This window comes from Nanorana parkeri, unplaced genomic scaffold, assembly GCF_000935625.1.
Source record: "Nanorana parkeri isolate BGI_ZX_2015 unplaced genomic scaffold, ASM93562v1 scaffold230, whole genome shotgun sequence".
Taxonomy (NCBI): Eukaryota; Metazoa; Chordata; class Amphibia; order Anura; family Dicroglossidae; genus Nanorana; species Nanorana parkeri.
Genome location: NW_017306498.1, coordinates 317,355 through 340,777, shown reverse-complemented (window position 1 = coordinate 340,777; position 23,423 = coordinate 317,355). Strand labels below are relative to the sequence as shown.

The 23,423-nt window shown below is 42.4% G+C and overlaps 1 protein-coding gene across 1 annotated transcript in view; it reads right to left on the bottom strand.

Annotated features, from left to right (window-relative positions):
• The window catches only part of VRK1 (vaccinia related kinase 1), a gene marked incomplete at its 3' end in the record, with an annotated part of 27,317 nt that overhangs the window by 3,200 nt on the left and 694 nt on the right, over positions 1-23,423 (bottom strand). The window contains exons 2-11 of the mRNA XM_018556253.1: positions 23,049-23,221; positions 17,985-18,040; positions 15,638-15,707; positions 14,444-14,531; positions 13,585-13,693; positions 12,976-13,068; positions 11,494-11,626; positions 8,738-8,858; positions 6,180-6,238; positions 5,045-5,220 (exon numbers count right to left, since the gene is read on the bottom strand). Coding sequence (XP_018411755.1) covers positions 5,045-5,220; positions 6,180-6,238; positions 8,738-8,858; positions 11,494-11,626; positions 12,976-13,068; positions 13,585-13,693; positions 14,444-14,531; positions 15,638-15,707; positions 17,985-18,040; positions 23,049-23,211 — 1,068 coding nt within the window. The remainder of the gene's footprint in view (positions 1-5,044; positions 5,221-6,179; positions 6,239-8,737; positions 8,859-11,493; positions 11,627-12,975; positions 13,069-13,584; positions 13,694-14,443; positions 14,532-15,637; positions 15,708-17,984; positions 18,041-23,048; positions 23,222-23,423) is intronic.

The following is a 23,423-nucleotide window of genomic DNA, read 5'->3' as shown; positions in this document are numbered from 1 at the left end:
AACTTTGACAATGCTCGTCGGACAATTATATGAAATTACAATTGCACTTCCCTACGGTCTCAAGCTTTGATGCTAAGAATGCAGCTGTATGGCTACAATGCTGATGGGGATAAAAGGTGAGGGGGTGGATAGTGCAATCCATTTCTCATTGAAGGAGCACCGCTTTCAGATTACCATCTAAACCCTGCTGGGCTGAACAGATTGGTTTGATAATTACATACAATAACGGCAATGGGCAGGTAACCCTCAGCTGGCACAGAACAGCTCCCCCGTGGGAACTCCCATATGCAAACTGCATTGATGGAGTGCATTAGGTACATCTCTGCCGCTGCACGGGCCTGATTATCGCCAGCTAGGACTTCAAGGTTAGCATGTCAGCAGATTTGTGATGCATTAGGCAGGAATACACACAGACACTTTTCATTCGGACCAGAAATACACACAGCAGATCTCATTACCGGACTGCTTATGCTGCCGTTATGCACAGACGGAATGGAAAGCTGGAAATTATAATATTTTTAGGCTTTTTCGACAAGATTTTATAGAATGCTTAAAATGAAAAGGTTCATTTCTGCGTTATGCATGACATTTTCAAGACAATCAAAGGAGGACTGATGCAGTAAAACTGAGAAATTCTAAAAGCTAAAAAAAATCCACTCAAAAGGCAATGTCCACTTTCAACAAAAGTCTTAGCTACGTGATAAAAGCTATAGATAAACAGGGTATATGTGTGTAATGTAAAATATATATATATATATATATACATACACATATACATACATATACATACACACACACATACACACACACACACACTTTGCAAAATATATCACAAGCATCAGCGCTAAAAAAGCAAAAATGAGGGCTTCTAATTCAGGCAATAGACAAGAAATGTTCTCGATAGTGACGTAAGAACCGATAAGTTATTGGTAACCTCACGTGATTTGTTTCTTCTCACCTTTCAAATGTGTACAATTTAATAGAAACCCATGGAGACTGCAATATGATGTGAGATGGCACTACTCCCATTGACATTGCAGGCTTCAGAGCTGTTGTCATGATGCCACCTTCACTGTCTAGTGTGTCCATGCACGCTCCGGACAAAGCATGGTCCGTACCAGACCATAACTGACCTACCAGGTCAGGTACGTACGGCTTTCTGGAAGTGTTAGGTCTTGTTCACACCAAGCGCGTTCCAGGAGCAGAGCAGTTACAGACCGGATCAAAACTGCGTCCAATGTATTCCAATGGTATTTTGGGCTCTAGTTCACACCGCAGAGTTCAGTTCCAGAGCATGTAAAAATAATGCAGCAAGCCCTATTTTACCTGCTCTGGAATGTATGCAAACGCATAAAAAACGCATGAAAACACTAGAAACCCAATCCAAACTTATATATTTATTTTTTTACCAAAAACTGACCGGAACGCATCAAAACACAGCACAACCCACTGCACTGCGTGTGCAGAAACTCATGCAGATCTTATGTATATATCTGTGTGATCTGGCTGATGGGTAGGCATTTCTGCAATCTCCACAGTATCCTTGGCTTGACAGTGAACACTGTAGATGTAAGAATTAAAGAGTCACAGCAATTAAAATAGGTCCGATACAACTTTATTCCATTAAGGCAAGGAGACATTTAAGTATTCTCCAAAACACTACAGCTTAATCAGGGCCCAATGAGAGAAATCATGTACATGGACTACAATCCCTGCAGCGTGAAAGTTGTATCGAGTTGTGATGTAGTACTTTAGGCCCGTCAGCAGATGGTTTGGTTACTCTGCTTAATTGTCCCCCGACCCTAACTGAATAAAGTTTTATCTGGACTATTTTACTTGATGTGGTGCCTTAATTCCAACATGGCATTAAAGGGTCGAATGTTAAACATTTAAAACACACGGCACCTGCAAAGGTGTTTAATACTCACCTCTCCCGCTGCTCATGGCATCGACTGCTTCTGTATTGCGAAAGTGACGCCAAAAGAAGAATCTTCTGAATCAGACACTTCCTGGAGTGACAAATTCCTTGTCCTCAGCTGCGGTTTCCCCTGGCAGCCCCTATGTCACTACTGTCATACTGAGAAATCAGTGTGTGGCACAGACCACAAAAAAGAATCTTCTGGGAGTATCAGATTCAGAAAACATTTCAAGGGATCACTTCTCCAAAATACAGGAGTGAGGAGTATTAAAATAGTATTTTTTGTACTCGCCATAAAATCCCTATGTTGTCGTCCGCTGAGGGACGCAGGTAGCCTTTTCACCTTCATGTTATACACTGCCTACAGGAAGACTGGACACTAGCAAAAAAAAAAGTAGGCTAGTCGAGGATTACCTCTACTATTACTAAGCCTCAGTTTTGTATGCATCCTTCAGACCATAAGCTTGAACGATTGTCTATCTGAGCCACCTAGAGATGGTTGAATGAGAAGCCAGTGGATCCGTAGCAGAACTGGAGGGAAAAAAAAAAAAAAAAACGTTCAGTCTCCTAGGACACTAGCAAAAAAAAACAAACCATGCCGGTAGTAGGAGAGGTTATACCCTTGACTGGCCTAAAGTTTGTTTGCCATGGTCCAATCCTCCTAAAGGCTTCCGGGTCTATTCACACTGATGTGTTGTGCTACATTGCATGTTAGGTACCCTGTGTTGCCATTTATTCTGAATGGTACACCAACGCACCACCTGTGGGCGGCTGGTACCTCAATACCATGTGGAAGGAAAAAGTAATGCATGCATTTCTTTATGCTGCTGCATGGCAAAACGACATTAAAGTACCACACATTTGGGGTGTCATTCAGCATGAATGGCAACGCAGCACACCTAGCATGGGGTGCATTGCATTGTGTGATAGTATGCACTGTACACAAAAGATACTATGAGGGGAATTTATCAAAACTGGAACAGACAAAAACTGGAGCAGCTGTGCGTGACAACCAATCAGCTTCTCTTTCATTTTTTAAATCTTAACAGAACAAACTGAAGCGAAAAGCTGATTGGTTGCCATGCACAGCTGCTCCAGTTTTTGTCTGCTCCAGTTATGATAAATTCCCTGCTTTGCCTTTAGTAGCAATGTAGCAATCTCAATGGACCCCACGACTTCCTTTGTTCCTCAATGAAAGATAAAGGACAGGGACCCATGCTATTGCTAATCTTGTGTTGGGTGTCCAAATACACCTTACATCACTGAACTGGGGAAATCCATAGTACATCATGGCAGCCTTTTTTTCAAACCATACCTTTTTTTTTTATAAAATGGGAACTGAGGAAAGCTTCTCCAGCTACCATCTACTAAAACATTTTATACTTTATGTCAAGTACTTTATAAACTGGTGTACAACTGATCTAGATTGTTAAGTTATCAATCAGCAAGATAAATATCACTATATTATACCTTGCTAAAAATACATTGGTAGATGATCAGATAAACAGAGCAGCATCAGAACATACATTTTTAAACAAAAAAGAAAAAAGTCATAATACAAGTTCTGACCTTAAATTAATGTTTCTACCTTTTGTGTTTCTTCCTTCCGATGTTTTATATGGGTATGTGATTAGTTTAGATGCAAGCAGTGAATTGCAGAGATCTTCAAAGCCGCCACCCACAGTAACACAAGATCTCTATTCGATTAATGATCAGCTGAGCACACTTAAAAGGCGTAAAGAATTCTGAGAGGCATGAGACGGCAACACATGAGGAACCTCAGTCGCAACGAAAACAATCGCATGCTGCTGTTACTGGCACACATCCAATCATGTGGCACACAGAGATGGGAATGTCTGCATTGTTTCAAGAACCTACACGCTGTACGTTGTAAATTACAGAAGCGGGTTTTCATGTTTGACCCTCCCTACACAATATATTGCACAACCTACAACTTAAATGGAAATCATAACATGGCCTTGCCAATGTTCTAGGAAGAAAAACAATTACTAATATCGAACACTGAAGTCTTGTTAATAGCGACGTCAGTTGGCAACATTTCAGGGGGTTTTTTTTTTACGCATTTGAAAAAAATAAATAGGTCTGCATGACCTCAGTCAATTGTAGTTTGTTGTCAAAGAAAGCCAAAACACACAGTAAAATTAACTCTTAAAGCAGAACAGGCAAAACAGTTCTTGCAGTGGGGTTGGAGCAAATGTATGGCCCCTGCAGTCAGATTCAGCAAATAAATGAGTGATCTGGGTCTTTCATGGCAGTGCTAAAAACCTAAGGCATAAGGGGAGAGGGTCCAAACACACCTGATGCAGCCAAAGAGAACTCAGATGGTGGAACAGACTAAGGGGAGACAATAGCACGGTTCCAGGGTGCAGATGTATGCAGCAGAAACAGATCAAAGAGGAGAAGTTCCATGTGGCTCTTTGCAAGCAGAAGCGGGGAGATGCTTTATGACTGGAAAGAAAGTGCATACAACACTCCAACCCAACAGATGACGTCAGCGTTAATCACACAGCATTAACCCATTCAATGGCAAAACCGTTGGGAACAGAATAATGGTACCCATTGCCCAAGGAAATTAGGGAGCATCTGCAGCTCGGCCCTACTCACTGACTCTTTAGAGACAGGGAAGCGGTGAGGCAAGGAAAGCTCCCAAAGGTCACTTCCAGGCAATCCTTTCTACGTCCAATCCAACAGGATCCAAATGCAGTACTCCAAAAGCCAGACCGATATTGACCTAGCTGGAAAGCTGCTTGTGAAGAGACAAAGCTAAAGCAGCAACGTAGAGAAGAATCTTTATTGAAGAGGGAAAAAAAGACGAAGGAAGAAAAAGAACAAACACAAAAAAGTTTAAAAAACAAACTGCAGAAAAGACATCTATCCTTCTAGGACAATAGAAAAACTGAGACATGCTAGTAGGAAGGGTCATCTTTGGCTGTCCTACAGTTTTTGTTGTTTGTCAGTGTCAAATCCTCCTGTAGGCAGCAGTATAACAGGAAGGTTAAAGACCCCGTGTCCTTTAATGGACTATAAAGCAATACTAGTGTCATATATAGATTTATGCCAGTTATGACTTTTTATATACAAACCGCACAGATTTTATAGACATACCTTCCGATCCCTTGTAGGGACATGTCCATTCTGGCTGCTAGGGAAGTCCAGCTTCCCGTTGTCCTTGCTACCCAATGCCTTTAAGCCTTGTAAAAGAATGTCTCTTAATTTCTGATACGGAGGTTTAGCATCATAGCCCAACTGCGTAATTTCAGCCATGTACTTTGTCATTTCACCTATTGAAAGCAAGAAGAGAACAGTAAATATTCCGGATAAACGTTGATTTGTGGCTTTTGTGCTCTTCCTGTCCATGCATTTAGTGTCAGCCCTTCTGAGGCAGACGTTAAAGTGCAGGCAATCTGTATACTAAAGTGCACTTCATTCTTGCCGTGTCTACAACAGCTAAACAACTGGGAACTCAACACGGACTTCAAGATGATTAATACTATCGAATCACAGTAATCAGCTGACTAAATCCAAGTTGCTAAGTAAATATTGCCTGAATAATGGAGGCATGTGTATTTTGAAATCGCCACCACACCCCTGTAGGTTTCTGCAGGCAGTCTGTAGTGGGTCAATCTGCTGGCCCCCTCCCACTGCTCTGCTTACTGAACAGGCTGTGGGCAGCACACCGATTATGCCACTGCTACTATTACAAGGCAATATTTGTGTAGTGCACACAAAGTGGACTTATATATTTTGCTATTGTTGAGGAATATATATCAAATCAGAGTTTTTGTGCCCTGAATTCAGTTTTCTTAACAGATACATAGTTAAAAAAAACTTGCCACCTTTCTACTGGTCAATCACTATGATGTGCTGCCCCACTAATCAATATGAGTACAGGAGGCTAGAAGAGGCAGGCAAGCTGTGGCACTACGAAAGTGTTAACACTTTTCCTGACTGAACAACCTGGGATTTATCCATATCTGCGGGCTTCTTGAAGCTGCTGTAGGTAGGCGCAGACACCTCCAGGTACCTTTTATAACAGCAGCATTTTAGTTTTTATTCCTAGAGACCAAGTGTCTGGGTGCAAACAGATGCACCCAGCTACTCCTGCTGATCACCTCCACTGCACACCAGTAAGACCTGTACAGCAAGTACTATGCTAGGCCCTCGATCAGATCAGTCCTTTTCTGGAACTCTTCCCATTTAACATAAGTTATTTTACATTGAGGTTTCACTATGGTCCTACCTGGCTTCTTTTTCCCAGGGAAGCAGGTGTCTATAAGAGTTGGGACTTCATCACAATACCTGAAATTAAAAAAAATAAAAAACTGGAGATTTAATTTTGCATTTTTAAACAACTGAATAGATATTCCTCTTTAACTGAACCTATGACCCAACTTTAAAAGCTCTGGTCGGTACTATAACAATTGGCCCACCCCAGGGATTTCTAGGATCCCAGGGAGCTGAGAAAGAAATTCGAAGCCACGTTTTATCAGCCGTTTCCTTCTTTGAACTCACCCACTGGTTTGCATTATTGAGCCATGCCCTGTGACTGTCTGCCAAGGTGACTATGCAGAAACAGAAGACCAGAGATGCAGGCATCCTTTCTACTGCTTGTTCTCTTTAGGGTCACGGGGACGACATAGTAACCTCCTCCCGTGACCCAAAGCTCAGCACAATTCAAAATCCAATTAATCCCATCGCACTCCTAACCAGAGAAAAGCCCAACGTACAGGGCGGGGGCCAGAGTAGCAGCAGATACCTCTGCAGACAAAGTACAGCCAACGAGAAAGCCACTCGCCACCTGTTCTGTTTGCCTGATGAAGGAACCGCTGGGTTCCGAAACGTTGCATGAAGATGTCATACCACTTCAGCCAATAAATGAGTTGACCGGACATCGAAATTGAGTGCGAGTGGCTTTCTCGTTGGCTGTACCAAAGCTCTTGCCCGCGATGTACTGAGAGCGCCCCAGCCAGGATGGATTCCGACAATACTGTTGAGATCCACCCAGTTGCGAGAGTGACAGCTGGCTCTGCCTATCTAGAGGTAGAGCCAGCTGTGCCTGCCCCCTCCTCCGTTCGTTCTTCCACTCAGTGCTGGAGGATCGGAGAGAGCAATCCCTGCGGCGACTTACCGTCTCCGCTCACTGCAGGGAGACGATCGGGAAGTGAGCGAAACGGCTGCATGTTTCTGCTCACTTCTCGATCGATAGAGCCGACCTGTGACAGTTTCTTTGTCACAAGTCGGCTCTAACTAGGAGGATGAGTGGAAATGACTGAACTCATAGTTCTTCTTTAAAAGGGATGGTTCACCTAAGACTATTCAGTGAACATTGACAATCTTTGCAAACTTTCTTATTAAAGCTTACTTGCAGGAAAATGTATTGGTCACAAGAAGAAAACCTCAGTGTGATCTCTGATGAGGTCACCTTCTGATCCCCAAGATGCATACTAGCGCCAGAACATTCACATCACTTACAGCAGAACTGTTTCTCTTCATAATAACAGCCCAGAAGTCAGAGAAATGCAGCTTTCAGTAATAGCTGTTCAGAGTTTTTTCCTTCCATTAGAGCTGTGCGACGGGGAAAATCTAAAGTTTGATGTTTGTTTTGTCTAGCATACCATTAAAAGGCACTTTTACTTACCTTATCCCTCGCTCCTGCAGGCTTCCTCCTTTCTATGCGACCAGTCCCCTTGTAAGACTCTTCTCTTTGCGGCTCCATCACTTAGGCACTCTAAAGCCTTCACATACAGTCCAGTACCAGCAATTCAAAATTAAAAGTAGGGATGCACCGATATATCTCGGCCGCCGAAACATATCGGCCGAAAATGGCACTTTTGGCATAATGCCGAAAGTGCCATTTTCCTGCCGATACACCGGCGCATCCGTGATTTATTTCCTCCCTGCTGGGCGCTGCTCTTTGTCCCAGCCGGGAGGAGAGAAACTGTGATAGCCGGCCGAGTGCTGCGAGAGGAAAGCGCAGTGAGCGGCCAGCGTGTCTTCAAACACCGCTCAGCCGCCTATCACAGTCCGGCAGAGCGCTGTGGGGGCGGAGACAGCGCTGTTACAGGGGGCTGGGCTTTCCTCCCTACACCGCTCAATCAGCCTCCTGTGACATCGTGTCAGAGAGAAGAGCAAGGTACACACACTCAGTGATCGCTGAGTGTTTGTACATAATTAAGGACATGGCATGTTAACTATATCCTCAATTATGAATGAATGGGAGTGATCTACATCTCCTCCTGTTCATTCATGATTGTGGTTATAGTAAACAATGTACAATGTATGTTATCAATGAACAGGAACACTCAGAGGATTCCTGTTCATTGATAACAGGGGACACAGAAAAAGATAGAGGACTTTGTGTTCTCAATCTGTTTTTCTATTTTAAAAAAGGGAAATATCAGGGGTCTGTTTAGACCCTTAATATTTCCCTGAAGCCCCTAAAAGTAATGTTAAAAATACTTAATACAAAATGAATAAAATATAAAACAAATTTATAAAAAATAACAATTTTTTTTTTTCGGTTGGGTTTTAAAATTTCCATTTTGGTGCACCTCTAATTAAAAGTGAGGAAGTTGAGACCCTGCTCACAACCCAAAGCATTGGGGAGAACAGAAGAATGCTGGTTGCCACAGGACCGAGGCATAAAGGTACGTAAAACTGCCTTTTAATGTTACCCTAACCAGAATGAGCAATGAAACCTTTGCTGTCCAGGGGAAGCTCCACTACAAGGGTAACTTTAGATCTTACCTAGGGTTCAGCCGATGTTATACATGCAATAAACATTATAGACAGACATACCTTATTTTTGAGTTGGTAACATAATTTGGGTCGATTAAGTTGTCTTCCCAAGGCAGCTTGCCACAGATCCACTGAATCATGCAAAAACCCAAAATTTCTAAGTCTCCTCTTCTTGAAGGACCTGTTAACAAAAAATAACAGTTATCAAAGGGGAACTATAGTCTTTAACAAGATATGATTTGTTATCAGTGTATAGTAATATAGATTTGATTACAGTGTGCTTTGCATTATTATACTCAAGGAAAAGCAGTGCATCATCATACGCTAAAGCAGCACATTCATTTTTGAATTGGCAAGTAGCTCATCTTTAACGCACAAGAGATGTATCCTTTTATTTTCAATGCACCGCACCACAACACAGCATACCAGCTTCACTGCAAGTGTATTTCCTGCTACTATAAAAGTGCAGTGTGCAGCCATTTCAACACACAATTGTCTATTTTAAAATGCATTTTTCAATGCAGATTACTGCAACAAGATTATGCGAAAGGGCCCCTAAGGTTTACAAAACCATCTATGTCATGTTTGTAATTATATGGGCAGCATGAAAGTCACATTTGCTCATTACATATACAGGCCCCGCATATTAGTGCTGCATAATGGTTGCATCGTGCCAATTCTCAGTCTCCAATGACCAGAAGCATTCACAATGCTGCTGAATGTCACGAACCAGGTCATCTATGGCTGCCTAGGTTTAAGCCAGCCACATGATTACGAAGGTAACCCTTCCTTCCACTTACTAAGTCTTTAACACACTGACTGAGAGGCTGGCTCATGCAATAATAAGGCCTTGTTTACACCAAGCACGGAACAGGTGCAGAGCAGAGCAGTTGCAGACCAGATCAAAACTGCGTCCAATGTATTCCAATCGTATTTTTTGCTCCAGTTCACATCGCAGCATTCAGTTCCAGAGCAGGTGGAACGCATGCAAACACATCAAAAATGCATGCAAATATCTGGAACGCACTGAAAGCCCATGTTAAACAAAAAAAAAATATATACATACATATATATATATACATACATACATATATATGCCTAAGGCCTGGTTCCCACCTGGGCGTTTTACAGCACGTTCCTACGCTCTGTAAAACGCTCAACATGTGAAAACCAATGATTGCCTATGGGCATGGTTCCCACCTGGGCGTTTTACAGCGCGTAGGAACGCGCTGCAAAACGCCCTACGCCCAAAGAAGTACAGGAGCTTCTTTGGGGCGTATTTGCCGTGCGTATCCATTGGGATACAGCCAGGAAGCCCTCGGAAACGCGCGTTTGTTGCGAGTTTACCGCGAATCGTGGTAAAAAACGCGCGACAAACGCGCATATTCGATACGCCTAGGTGTGAACCCAGCCTTAAGGTCCCACCAAGCTTCTTTCTGCTGGTTTTGACCTATGCAGCTAAAATATGGAGCAGACACACAAAGGATCCAACACACACACATACATGTTACAGGCATTGCTGTACCATTAAGCTATTTTCCAACAAAAGCCATTCCAGCATTAACTAAAAGATAAAACTACATTTACAGAAAACCGCTAATCACGTGAACCGGTTGGGCTTTGTTTTTCTTCAGCCAGTTAATGCCGTGAAAAATAAAACTATTTTCTTCATCTGTCTGGAGACTCATTTCTAAGAATTTTAGGGATGTCACATTCATGAACGGTGCCAGGGAAATTTGCATACTGTATGTAGGAGGCCTAGCAAGTTGTTTGGACAGAAATACAAATTACTTCGGCAATAACAGCACCCCCTTAGTACAGTAAATGAACAGCTGAGCCAAACACTTCAATGCGATGTTTGTGAAGAACTTCTTATCCAAGCTTCTGAAGTTATAAAGGGAAAGAGTCACACTTGCTCAATATTTGTAGTCTCCTTTACATTTTTTTAATATGTACCATTCTATGCTAATAAAAAAATAAAAAAAAGCCGTGGGTACTGACTTGTTCTAGGTGGGAGCTGTGAGAGTTTAGCTGAGGCTGTATTTATCTGTACATCACATATTTATAAGAGCACATGGATATACACTTATGCGTTACACGCAAACAAAAATATATGCGCATCTACTTATACAATCAAAGGGGAAACAAGCCATAGTTTGGCACAGATGAATGCATAGGTCTGGCTAGCTAGAAAGATATCAGCCCAAAAATATATGCACAAAGGACCACTACCGACAAAAACATTGCATTATGATAACTGTGTTGGTTTTTTACATAGAATCAGTTTTGAGTATTGGAATACCCTTATTTTATGCACTGTATATTTTTCTCTACATGCCGACCAAGCTATCCAGTAAGTGACAAGAGTTGGGACAAATGAACACAGCAATGGGGGCTTCAGCAGATGCAATGACAGTGTATCTATAGAGACCCTTCCGCCAGAAAAAAAAAAGAAGTTTACTAGCCTAGGGAGCCGTGACTCCATCTTCACTATCTTTTCCAGAGGGTGGCAGCACACAGCAGGGGGAACAGGTTTCAGACATAATTCTTTGGGCCTTTATGTTTTTCTCTGCATTCACATGTTTAGAAGGCTGTCCAGCAAAAGTGACCGGGGTTAATAGCATAGTGTTTCCAATGGTCTCCTTTTCCATATGGTTTAAATCCACTTTAAAATAAATGCAGATGAACAGTTTTGCATTCTCCTGTTCCATTCATGTTCAGGATGAGGTCAGCAAAACCTGTGCAAGCATTTCTTTCATAACAGTTTTACTTTACACAATTACACCAGAGAATGAGGATACATAAAACATACTTACTGACTCCTTTGTGAGCATCAACACTTGTAAATTCTATTGTGCCATTGTGACACTTCCTAGGATCCTCTTTATACTCTTTGTGAACCCCATCTGGACAGTATCTATAGGCAAGGCCATAATCCACCAGGAACACCTACAAAGAGCAGACATTGTGCTTTCATTACATGACATTTGGCATGATAAAAACTGAACAAACAATTGTAAGCATTACAGTAAATTAGTAATTCAATAAGCATGATTTTTATCTGATGCTTCCATTTATTGCCTTTTTTTTAGCTCCACAGTTTTACATGGACGACAGAAGCAATAGTAAACCCCAGGTTCCTTGCGATATGGCAGCCACTGAACATGGTAATGCAAACAATTAAATTATGACTGCAATACAACCTGATTATATCCTTACAATGTATATCACAACTGGAGGGGGATCTTATTTTGTCCCTCAACAAAAAACAGAAGTTGCACTTGCCAACAGTGCATGCACGTTTTTCATTTTATGGGAGAACTGGGAACTTTCTACAATGCTGATCCGGATTTCTAGCAGCCCAACACACCAGACGTAAAAGGTTGTTCTCCCTATAGCTGGAGCGCCATTAGCATGTAGCTGCCTGCTGTGCTGATACCTGGCCTCATGCCCTTTACCATCAGGGACCTATGCTTTGAATTAAAAGCCTTTTTTTTTTTTTTTTTTTTTTTACACAATTAAGTCAACCCAGCAATCCTTAAACATGACAGATGCAGTGCCGATCCTGGGTGATACTGTATTTCTACTTCCTGGTAGCAAGTGACAATCTCAAGTGATGTATGTATTTTGCCCTCAGTGAAAAAGCTTTGTCAACAAGATGTAACAAGGGTATAAACTCTGCCATTAATGCCTCAAACTCTTCTTTCAAGCAGTGTCATACACGTGATATTCATTTTAGAAATAGTTGGGGTTTTTTAACAATGTTTTATGTATTACTGTAGCTGGAAGTAGAGGTCAAGGCACCAGTTCATTAGAAAAATCCTCAGTTCATTGATTAAAAATATACAAATAAAATTGTCAACGAGTTTTTTTAAAAGATGCAACATATGAGGAGAGAAGGCTCAAGAAATTCAAGCTGTTAACACTGTTTTTTTGGTCAGGGGTTGGAAGAGATAGGGAGGCACCATTGTCAGTGAAGGGTTCCTTTTCCAGTGCTCAATCTGAGCCATGGTGACACTATCATGCTGCAGAACCACTGCCCTTTTATTGTGGTGTCACTAATGTAGGAACAATTACACAGCCAGGACTGAGACATACTTCCTTGCTAGATAAAGAATGCTGGATGCAGAGAAAGAACATAAAAAGTATAAAGCACTCTGGATAAGGGATGAATATGGCCTTCCAATTTCATGCAAAAGGCAACAAATTATTTGAATTCACAAAATATTAGAAGTTAAAGTGAGACGCCATGTTCCTACTCAAAAATAGCACTTGTGATGACAGCTGTCTCAACATACCTGATCCGGATTTTTGTGATGAAGGAGAAGATTGGAAGCTTTGATATCTCCGTGAACATATTCATGTTCGTGTATATACTCCAGAATATCAATCTAAGATATAAGAAAATGAAACCAGGCAGCTGTAAGTGCACATGAAACATCCAAATAAACACAGGCACAATATTCATGCACAAATGCACAAACCAATAAATTAATTCCTTTGGTGTGCATCAATTTTTATTTCATTTCCCAAAAATTACAGTCAGTTGGGGTCCCAAAAGAATTCCAACTTTGTAAGCCAAAGCATGATTTCAGCAGAATCCAGCAAATTAAGGGTCATCTGGTAATCTTGAGACTATGGCGCCAATTTGAAACCGAGTGGATACTGCTCTATCCAGGTACCCTTTTAAGTGTTGGCAGGACTGAACACCACTGAAAGGATACCATTGGCAATAATGACAGAGGAGTCAGAAAGTTATTTTAAAACCTATGTTTATGGGGAAACAAAGGAATAGAGACAGCTAATAAAAAGGTGAAGGCGGTTTGTGCGTCTGTAAAAATGGCTCATCAAATGTTTACATTAAAGAACAGTTGCAGTAATTATGAAGCAATTAAATAACTAACTACCAGTCTCAACCCCAGCTGCAATACAGTCTTGTGAGGGAACGTTTTCCCACCATCCTCAAAAATCTTCTGTAAATCTTTCCCAAATCGATCCATCACCATGAATCTGTAGCTGAAAGCAAGAAGTAGACATAACATCTGTAAGCCTTTTATAAAATAAAATACAAACACATTATTTCAACCAAGAAAGAAGTCAAAACAGGACTTCAAGTATTCTTCAGTTTGCTTTTAATTATATAATAATAATAAAAATAATAATAATATTTAGGGATGCACCGATAGGGGTTTTTCAGTATCGAGTACGTATTTTTGTTTTTATCAGTACTCACCGATACAGAGTACTGATATTGGCATCCTTTCCTAATCAATCAATCACTTCCTGTCCTGTTGTCTACAGGACAGGAAGTGGAATGGTACACAGATGGCAAAATAACTGGCAATGGTTTTAAAGTGTAAGTGCACTTATCCTTAAGGTCTCTTTAAGCTGACGTCACCTCTTCTGTTGAAATGTTGCCATCCTGCAGCGGGCCTCTCTTCCAGGCCGAGCCTGCACAGTAAATACCCCTTGACTGACATTTGACTGCCTTGCAGTGTCGCTAGGCAGCGTGAATCCGGCTTCCTAGCCAATCAGGAAGCCGGGAGGCGGGTCAAGACCTAGCGCTCAAATTCCTGATTGGCCGCAAAGCTGGCTCCATGCTCTGTCCTGGCACTGCCGGTCAGAGGAAATCTCCCTCTGACCGGCAGCTCTGGTATTAGAGTAAGTATCTGAGCATTTGGGCGAGTACGAGCCCAAATGCTCAGTATCGGTGCATCCCTAATAATAATAATATTAACAAAAAACTTGTTATGAAATCCTTATTACCTGTTGCCATTTTTCTCATGCAGTCCAGAGCCCCAGTATCTGGGCACACCAAGATAGTCCAGTTTATGAGACCTGGTCCATTGCTGAACTTCAAAGAAAATACATCAACAGTGTTATAGTTATATCAGTGGCAGTGCTCTTACTAATAAGATATACCGGATGTATTAGTTACTACCCTCACAACGCAGGACTATACACTCACAGATTACCAGACACACAGAGTGGGCATGAAAGAGAACAGATAAGTGAATCAGGTTACGGTTGTCCTGTTGGGAGCTTTGGATTCCACAGATCATACAGGGAAACTGGGCCCGTTTGTCAATCTGGAATAAATTAGTCACTGCCTATGGCTGTCATGTGACCAGTACTGTCATTTTCTGCTCTACAGTGGACACCCTATGAACTTTGCAATTAATAATGAGTACCTTATAACATGAAAAAAGTCTCTCACAAAAGACTGATAGTCTCTTCCATTGCAAATGCAACACAGCAGTCTCTTGTACCATGGGCATCATTGTAACATGAAATTCTCTAGTAAGTACGGGTCACTTATCACATGCAGCTCTCTAACAGTTTACAGTCTTATACAATAAGCTCCCGAGAGTTCATTCTGTAAAACAACATTCTATAGTACCATAGACACAACTGACAAGATAGCATTTTAAAAAGATGGTTTTGCGTTAGGTGAAAGAAACTGCAGATTAGGTGTACATGCAGGTTCAAAGGCATGTCAAAGGAAGGACTTTTAGGCCTTGTTCACACACAGCGCGTTCCATGAGCAGAGCAGTTACAGACCGGAGCAAAACTGCATCCAATGTATTCCAATGGTATTTTTAGCTCCAGTTAACATTGCAGCGTTCCGTTCCAGAGCAGGTAAAAAAACTGCAGCAGGCCCTATTTTACCTGCTTTGGAACGCATGCAAATGATTCAAAAACCCACGCAAATACCCTGGAACGCATTGAAAGCACATTTTAAACTAAAAACGGCCCGGAACGCATCAAAAACGCGGCAAAACCCACTGCACTGCATGTGCAGAAACCCATGCAGATCTGCTCTGCATTTGGTGTGAACAAGGCCTTAGTTCAGGGCAGATCATTGCACATCTCAATCTTGCAACAAACCCTTCTATAGCTATGCCAAAAACATACCAACTATCGGTCATCTGGTTTATGTAACAAATGGGCAAGACTTACTCATTTCTGGCTTAGCAGCACGCATGTAGAACTTCAACTCTGAGAAGAGGGGACCGTTATCGCTTGGTTCCTACAATTCAAAAATGTATTTCAATTTACATCCAAAACTAAGGTCCAGATTTTTTCAGCCATTTCATATTACAGCTGAGCAGGAAGTCACACAATACCCAAGAAAGCAAGCATTAGAAAAAAAAAACAAATAACCCCCTAATCAATTTAGGTAGCTTTAAAGTGTATTAATATGTAAAGCAAAAACTATTTTTGGATAGAATAGAGTAGGGAATAGCTAAAGTATAAGAGCACTTATTCTCTAGGCCCCTTTAAGGTGACTTTACTGATTCTTCCCTTCTGGAGCAGAGATGAATACCTCCCGAGTTCTGACGGACCCGGTTTCAGTTGTTTGATGTCCCTTCCTGGCTGAGCTTGTGCAGTATATCCCCATTGACTTCTATGGGAAACATTTCTGAGACAGAAGACAGAGGCAGACAAGTCCCATAGAAGTCAATGGAATTCTTCACCTTTTGCCGGTCACATATTCCACCGCGGAAAAACTGGGCGTGATTATGTTAAAATGTGTGACCACATCACCGGTCACACATTCCAACCCAGTTACAATCTTTGATAGAAAACCAGCAGATCCCATTATCAGTTGTAAACTAGATTTGAACACTGTCTGTCCTAACAAAGGGTTAAAGATCTAGAAGCGGTGCATATTAACCCCTTCATGACTGAGGCCTTTTTTTCATTTTTTGTGCCCATGTTATATTCCTACCCGATGCTGACGACGTGCAATACGTCGTCAGTCACGAAGGGGTTAATGAGGGGACTCTCAGTCTGTCTCCACTCTTTCTGTGGGAACAGCCAGAGTTTCTTTAAAATTGTAGCGAGAAGCTTGCAGGCTGTCCAAAGGCTTGCTTAAAAGTAACATCTAGAAACTTGGTTCTCAACTGGTGGGTCGTGACCCAAAAGTGGGTCGCGACCCTGTATCCAGTGGGTCGCCACATGCCTTCCACTTTTCTAGGTGAGAGCTCTCCCCAGTGCAGCACTGTCAGTTCTCACACCAAGCAGCCATTCATAATATGCTGCCCGGCGCAGAGTGTCGACTTGAGTTGGAGCACCATCCATACGTGCATTGCTTGCAGCTCCCTCACATATCCTGGAGTTATCACATTCTGGCTCCCGGTACCTCTACGGGCATGCATGGGAGCTGTACAAGCAATACACATATGGATGGAGCTAAATCACAGCACAGAAGCTCACACTGGACCGCAGGCTGAGGATCCACTCCAGTTCTCGTAAGGTAGGGAGACTGGATGAACCTTAATAAAAAGAAAAAAAATTATGTCTGTGATTGTGTGTGTCTGTCAGTGTTTTTGGGGGCCCGTTCACACTAGTACAGTGTGTTAATCACACAGTCCCATGCGATCGATTAACGCACTGTACCATGCAATCGCACCTACTGTGCGTTCTGGTGTGGGAGGTGCGTTGTATTCATGCCATTCTTTTAAAGGGCACCCCAAATGCACCTCCCACCCACAGTTTGGTCACATGCACTGGAAAGTGGGCTCCATTACAGTGTGACTTGGGTCGCTACTTAATGACCAAGGACAAATGTGGGTCCTGAGGTCACACAGGTTGAGAACCACTGATCTAGAAGGTAAGAAATATTTTGCAAAAAAAAATAGTTATTTTCTGTATGTCGTGCGAGTAGAAAGCACATAACATACGGGGGTATTCTCAGATTGGACCACAAAATTAAAAACGTACTCCTATGACCCAAAAGAAGACTAAAGCCAAAAAAAATAAAAAGGTTTGGCCATCGTTCTCTTTTAACCTCCTTGGCGGTATTCCCGAGTGTGGCTCGGGGTTAATTTTCAGTACCATAAGCGGTAACCCCGAGCCACACTCGGGATTACAGCGTAGCGTTACTTACCTTGTCCCTCGAGCCGCGCTGTGTCCTCCGGCCGATGCCGGCATCCGTCTTCTGTCCCCTGCGAGCTTTCGCGTCGCAAGGGGGCGGTACCGGGGGGAATTTTAAAAGTAAAAATAACGAGAAAAAAAAAAAAATGTAAATAAAATCAGACCGCCAGGGAGGTTAAGCTGCATCTCGCTTATGGCAACTACAAAGACCAAAAGGTGTGACAGATACGTATACCCGCGTTTCCTTGGTCATGGCAGCACCCAGAAGCAGCTTCTGATGCCAAAGTGGCTGCAGCTTACCAGTCCCTTCATGGAGTCTGAGGTCACATGTTCAGTTACGTACTATAGATTTTGGTGATTTCACCCCACCGGGATAAGGAATATTCTTTTTGCTAAATATACATAAAAGTTCTTACAAACATCTTACCACTTTTATGACATATGGAGCGTCTGGTCCCACAGTCTTAGAGGAGCTTTCATTAGCTGGTTTAGAAAAAAACAAAAAGGAAAGTCAAACTTAACAGTGTATCCATATTAAACATTTCATAGTTTTCAGGTGAACTGGTATTTTGTGTGTGTGGAGGTACAAAGAATTTTACAATATTCACCTCTAATCTAAAAGATGTCCCACACAGTATTTTTTTCTTTCACTAGATGTCCTCAGTCCAATAGCTAGAATTATTCAACCCACTTGCGCTGAGCACAGGTGGTGCTGGACCGGCACCAGCCTGCAAGTGGACAATGAAAGGAGGAGCACGGTGATAACTCAGCTGTCACTTTGCTCTCTCCTCCTATCAGCATGCTTCTGGTAAACACCTGAACTAACTGGCTCCCTTATTGTTTCTTCCTCTCACATACCAGCCCTGTGTTTTCAGGCTCAAAGAAGGTAATGCTACTGTGCAAAAATAAAAAGCAAAAAGGAATGTGTCAACACATTGAAAGTGTGCACCAACACAAAACTGAACTCCTTTTTAAGCCCAATTTGAAGATGAACATCAAACAGCTAAACACACAGATAAAATATATTTATTTATACATTCCGTGTGTATGTATATGTATGCGTGTGTATAATATATATATATATATGGGCTGTGCAAATTAACGATTAATTTCTCGATAAATCGTTAATCTTTTTGATCGATTAATTTTTTTTTAAACTCTGCACGAGCGCCAGCCAAGGCATTGGCCTATACACATACAGCACAGCAATGAAGTCATACAATGAACTAGGATCACACTAATCCAGCACGTTATTAATCTCACGTGCCCCACTCAATATGGCCGCCGCTTGAGTGGGGCAACTCAGAATAATAACGTGCTGGATTAGTGTGATCCTAGTTCATTGTATGACTTCATTGCTGTGCTGTATGTGTATAGGCCAATGCCTTGGCTGGCGCTCGTGCAGAGTTTAAAAAAAAATTAATCGATCAAAAAGATTAACGATTTATCGAGAAATTAATCGTTAATTTGCACAGCCCATATATATATATATATGGGCTGTGCAAATTAACGATTAATTTCTCGATAAATCGTTAATCTTTTTGATCGATTAATTTTTTTTTAAACTCTGCACGAGCGCCAGCCAAGGCATTGGCCTATACACATACAGCACAGCAATGAAGTCATACAATGAACTAGGATCACACTAATCCAGCACGTTATTAATCTCACGTGCCCCACTCAATATGGCCGCCGCTTGAGTGGGGCAACTCAGAATAATAACGTGCTGGATTAGTGTGATCCTAGTTCATTGTATGACTTCATTGCTGTGCTGTATGTGTATAGGCCAATGCCTTGGCTGGCGCTCGTGCAGAGTTTAAAAAAAAATTAATCGATCAAAAAGATTAACGATTTATCGAGAAATTAATCGTTAATTTGCACAGCCCATATATATATATATATGGGCTGTGCAAATTAACGATTAATTTCTCGATAAATCGTTAATCTTTTTGATCGATTAATTTTTTTTTAAACTCTGCACGAGCGCCAGCCAAGGCATTGGCCTATACACATACAGCACAGCAATGAAGTCATACAATGAACTAGGATCACACTAATCCAGCACGTTATTAATCTCACGTGCCCCACTCAATATGGCCGCCGCTTGAGTGGGGCAACTCAGAATAATAACGTGCTGGATTAGTGTGATCCTAGTTCATTGTATGACTTCATTGCTGTGCTGTATGTGTATAGGCCAATGCCTTGGCTGGCGCTCGTGCAGAGTTTAAAAAAAAATTAATCGATCAAAAAGATTAACGATTTATCGAGAAATTAATCGTTAATTTGCACAGCCCATATATATATATATACACACACACACACATATATACACACAAACATACACACGTAAATTTATCAAAATTGGAGCAGTTGCCCATGGCAACCAATCAGCTGCTCTCTCATTTTCAAATCTTAACTGAACAAACTGAAAAGAGAAGCTGATTGGTTGCCATGCACAGCTGCTCCAGTTTTGATAAATTCCCCTCATAGTATATGCACAGGTATTTAAACTGCTTAATGTATCTTATTTGTGTATCACTCGGCTGTAGATCCTCAAATCATCCCTGAATTGGTGCCGACACTGTGCTTCCTTCTGGAGGGGGGCTACTTCTGTTCCCCATGGTCACTGTGTGTGTTGTAAAGTAGTCACCGCTCCAAGCTCGCTCCTGTGATGGACTACAATCTCACGTTTAGCTTACTAATTTATAAAGAAATTGTAGTCCATCCCAGGAGTGAGCTTGGATCGGTCACCCTCCAGAAGGAAGGACAGTGTCGGCACCAATTCAGAGATGATCTGAGGATCTACAGCCGAGTGATACACAAAGATACATTTTTGTGAATAGTGAAAGTACCTAAATGTATTTGTAAGATGTAACTCCTGAGTTTAGTGTCCCTTTAATGATGGATTAATAAACACACAGTAGCATTAATTTGTGTCTTTTATATCTAATCGGAGCACAACGTTAAACTTCATCTTCCAATCACAAAATGGTCCAAACAGTTGAGGACATCCTCCCGACAACAGCAGCTACTGAAGCCGGGAAACAATCCGTACTCTTGGCTGTAGGTTACCTTCTTCCATTCATAAGAGAAAGCTTGTTACAATTGCCACAAACAGAAAATACGGCCTGGGGTTCGGCCACCGTCAGCCCCGCATTTACAATCAGACAAGAGATCAGAGCACATTTGGTTGACTTGCTGCTGAAACAGACAACCTGCCTACAACGTACAAAGGGATTTTTTTTCCCACTTTACTAAAGTTGTGTTTAAAGTCTTGCGACTTCTCAAGCTAGCTGCGTAAGCAACTTCTGCAGTGATGCTCCATGAATCTTACGTCTTAGTAATGTGTAGTGATCCATATGTCACACACTGCAGCAGGGTTACAGGTCCCCGATGCTACAAATATGGGTCACAAGAGACCGTGCACATCCAAACTGGAAATCAACTCATTTGCTAAGATGTAGTGGCTTGTGAAAGCCATAAGATCCGAATACAAGGTGCCAATCTTTTCATTGTAACCCCTTCATGACTGGAAATTATCTGCCTGTGTGACCCAAAGTCATTCTGAACAGGAAGCTTAAAGTGACATACCCTCAGATTGTTTTTAACATAAACGAATACTGTAATGTGCGCCTTACTGTAATCCATGGTTGTTTCCCTTCTCTTTGCTGCTCTTCCTTTTAAATCCTCATGTCTTCTCATGCTTGGGGAGAACTTCCCTTTGCAGCTGAGTGCCTCTTCCTGTAGTGCTGGCTCAGGTTGCAAACCTACACACAGACACCATGTAGCCATTCCAGAGACAAGGCAGTCTGCTGCAAAACAAAAGTTCTGCAGAGCATGAGAACAGATACAGATTTAAAAGGAAGAGCAGCAAAGAGAAGGGAAACTACCATGGATTACAGTAAGGCCCCGTTCCCACTGCGCAATATGCAAATCGCGCGTTTGTCGCGCGATTTGCATATTGCGCGACATCGCGAGATTTGCCGCACGATATATCGCGTTCAAGCTTGCATTGAGCAAGCTTGAATCGCGGCTAAATCCGCTCCAAAAAGGGTCCTGCTGTAGCGACACACGACCCTTTACCCCATTGAAATGCATTGGAGCGCGGTAATTTGCCGCGATATCGCGGGAATTACTGCGCGATAAATCGCTCAATGTGAACGGGGCTTAAGGCGCACATTACAGTATTGTTTTATGTTAAAAAATCTGAGGGTTTAATGTCACTTTAAGATTTTTTAATTTGAAAAAGCAATTGAACAAATCACAAGTGGGAGGAAGGGGAACCTTTCCCCCACTAATAAATCGCGCAAGTTAGGATCTGTCAGTTCTTTATTGCACTCCCTATTGGGGATATTTCCCTCATTGACTATGTGGTCACTACCTCAATGAAAAATCTCCACAAGGGTTACAGAGGGAGCTATTCACGTAGGAGCCGAAGGATCAAGCCGTAGCCTCGGCTGATCCTTCGGCTCCCTTCAGCCCCCGGAGCCCTTCGGTTCAGTCGAAGTGACACCCGTAGCGGGGAGAACGGCCTGCCAAAGGGCTGGCCGTTCTTTCCAAAAATGACAGTAGCCAACTCTAGCAGGTGCCGGCCAATAGGAAACAGTTGGGCGGAACTAGCTGTCAGTGCTAGCTCCGCCCAATTTTTTTTTTGTTTAACCAGTTGACATCCGCGGTGTTAAACCCCCTTCCCATCCAGGCCATTTTTCAGTATTCAGCGCTGCGGTACTTTGACTGACATTTATTCCGTCATGCAGCGCTGTACTGAAATGAATTTTATACCCTTTTTTGGGGACAGATAGAGCTTTCTTTTTCTTTTCTGCCCGTGCGTGCCCGCTAGGGGGCGCGCGCGAGCAGAAAAAAATTGCCGTCTGGAGACGGCAACCCGCAGATGCTGCAGTGCCGTCCGTCCGTTTTTTTACTACGGGCGGACGGCAAGAGGTTAAAAAAAAAAAATCTTTGTTTAAAATTTAATATTTTACATTTTTAAAAATATTTTTTCAACTTTTCTTTTTAAACTCTTTTCATTGATTTGCTATTCTGCTCGGTTCCACAGAGGTACCGAGCAGGATGTCGCTTGGCGGCATTCGGCTATTCACTCACTGCCGTTCGGCCCCTATGTGAATAAGGGCGAAGGGCAGAGAGTGAGCTGCCTTAGCTTCGGCTCAGCCGATGTCCTTCTGCACTTCAGCCGAACATGCAGAGTATGACATTCGGCTGACCGAAGTGCAGCCAATGTACGGCTGAAATCAGCCAGAAGTGAATAGCCGAACGTAGTTCTGCTGGGTTATTCCTTCGGCAGCTTTGTGCATAACCCCCAGAGATTCAAAGCTGCCCAACGCTATCCAAAAAAACCCAGACGGTCGCAGATGGTGTTCACTTCGAGATATTTTAATTTATGAACCGAACAGTAACAGATTGGGAAATGATCATGTGGTGTGCCTCCAGCTTTAGAGGTCATTGAAACTGGACTATTGAGAAAAAAAATTACCAAGATAAAGACGTCCAAAGCCACCCTGTCCGACGGGCAGCCCCAATTTCCACTGCCTTTTGGCTGAATCGGTGAGCACCTCCCCAGGTGGGAACTCCTCTGCCAATTTTCGCTTAGCTGGAGCTTTTCTGGCGCCTGATCCTGAGGTTTTCTTTGGAGGCATTTCTTCAGGTCTGGCAAGAAAAGAAAATGATTAAATATTTTCTGACACCAAGGTAAGGGAGCGCCTATCCTGCCGAGCACCAAAGGTGAGGGAGCGCCTATCCTGCCGAGCACCAAAGGTGAGGGAGCGCCTATCCTGCCGAGCACCAAAGGTGAGGGAGCGCCTATCCTGCCGAGCACCAAAGGTGAGGGAGCGCCTATCCTGCCGAGCAC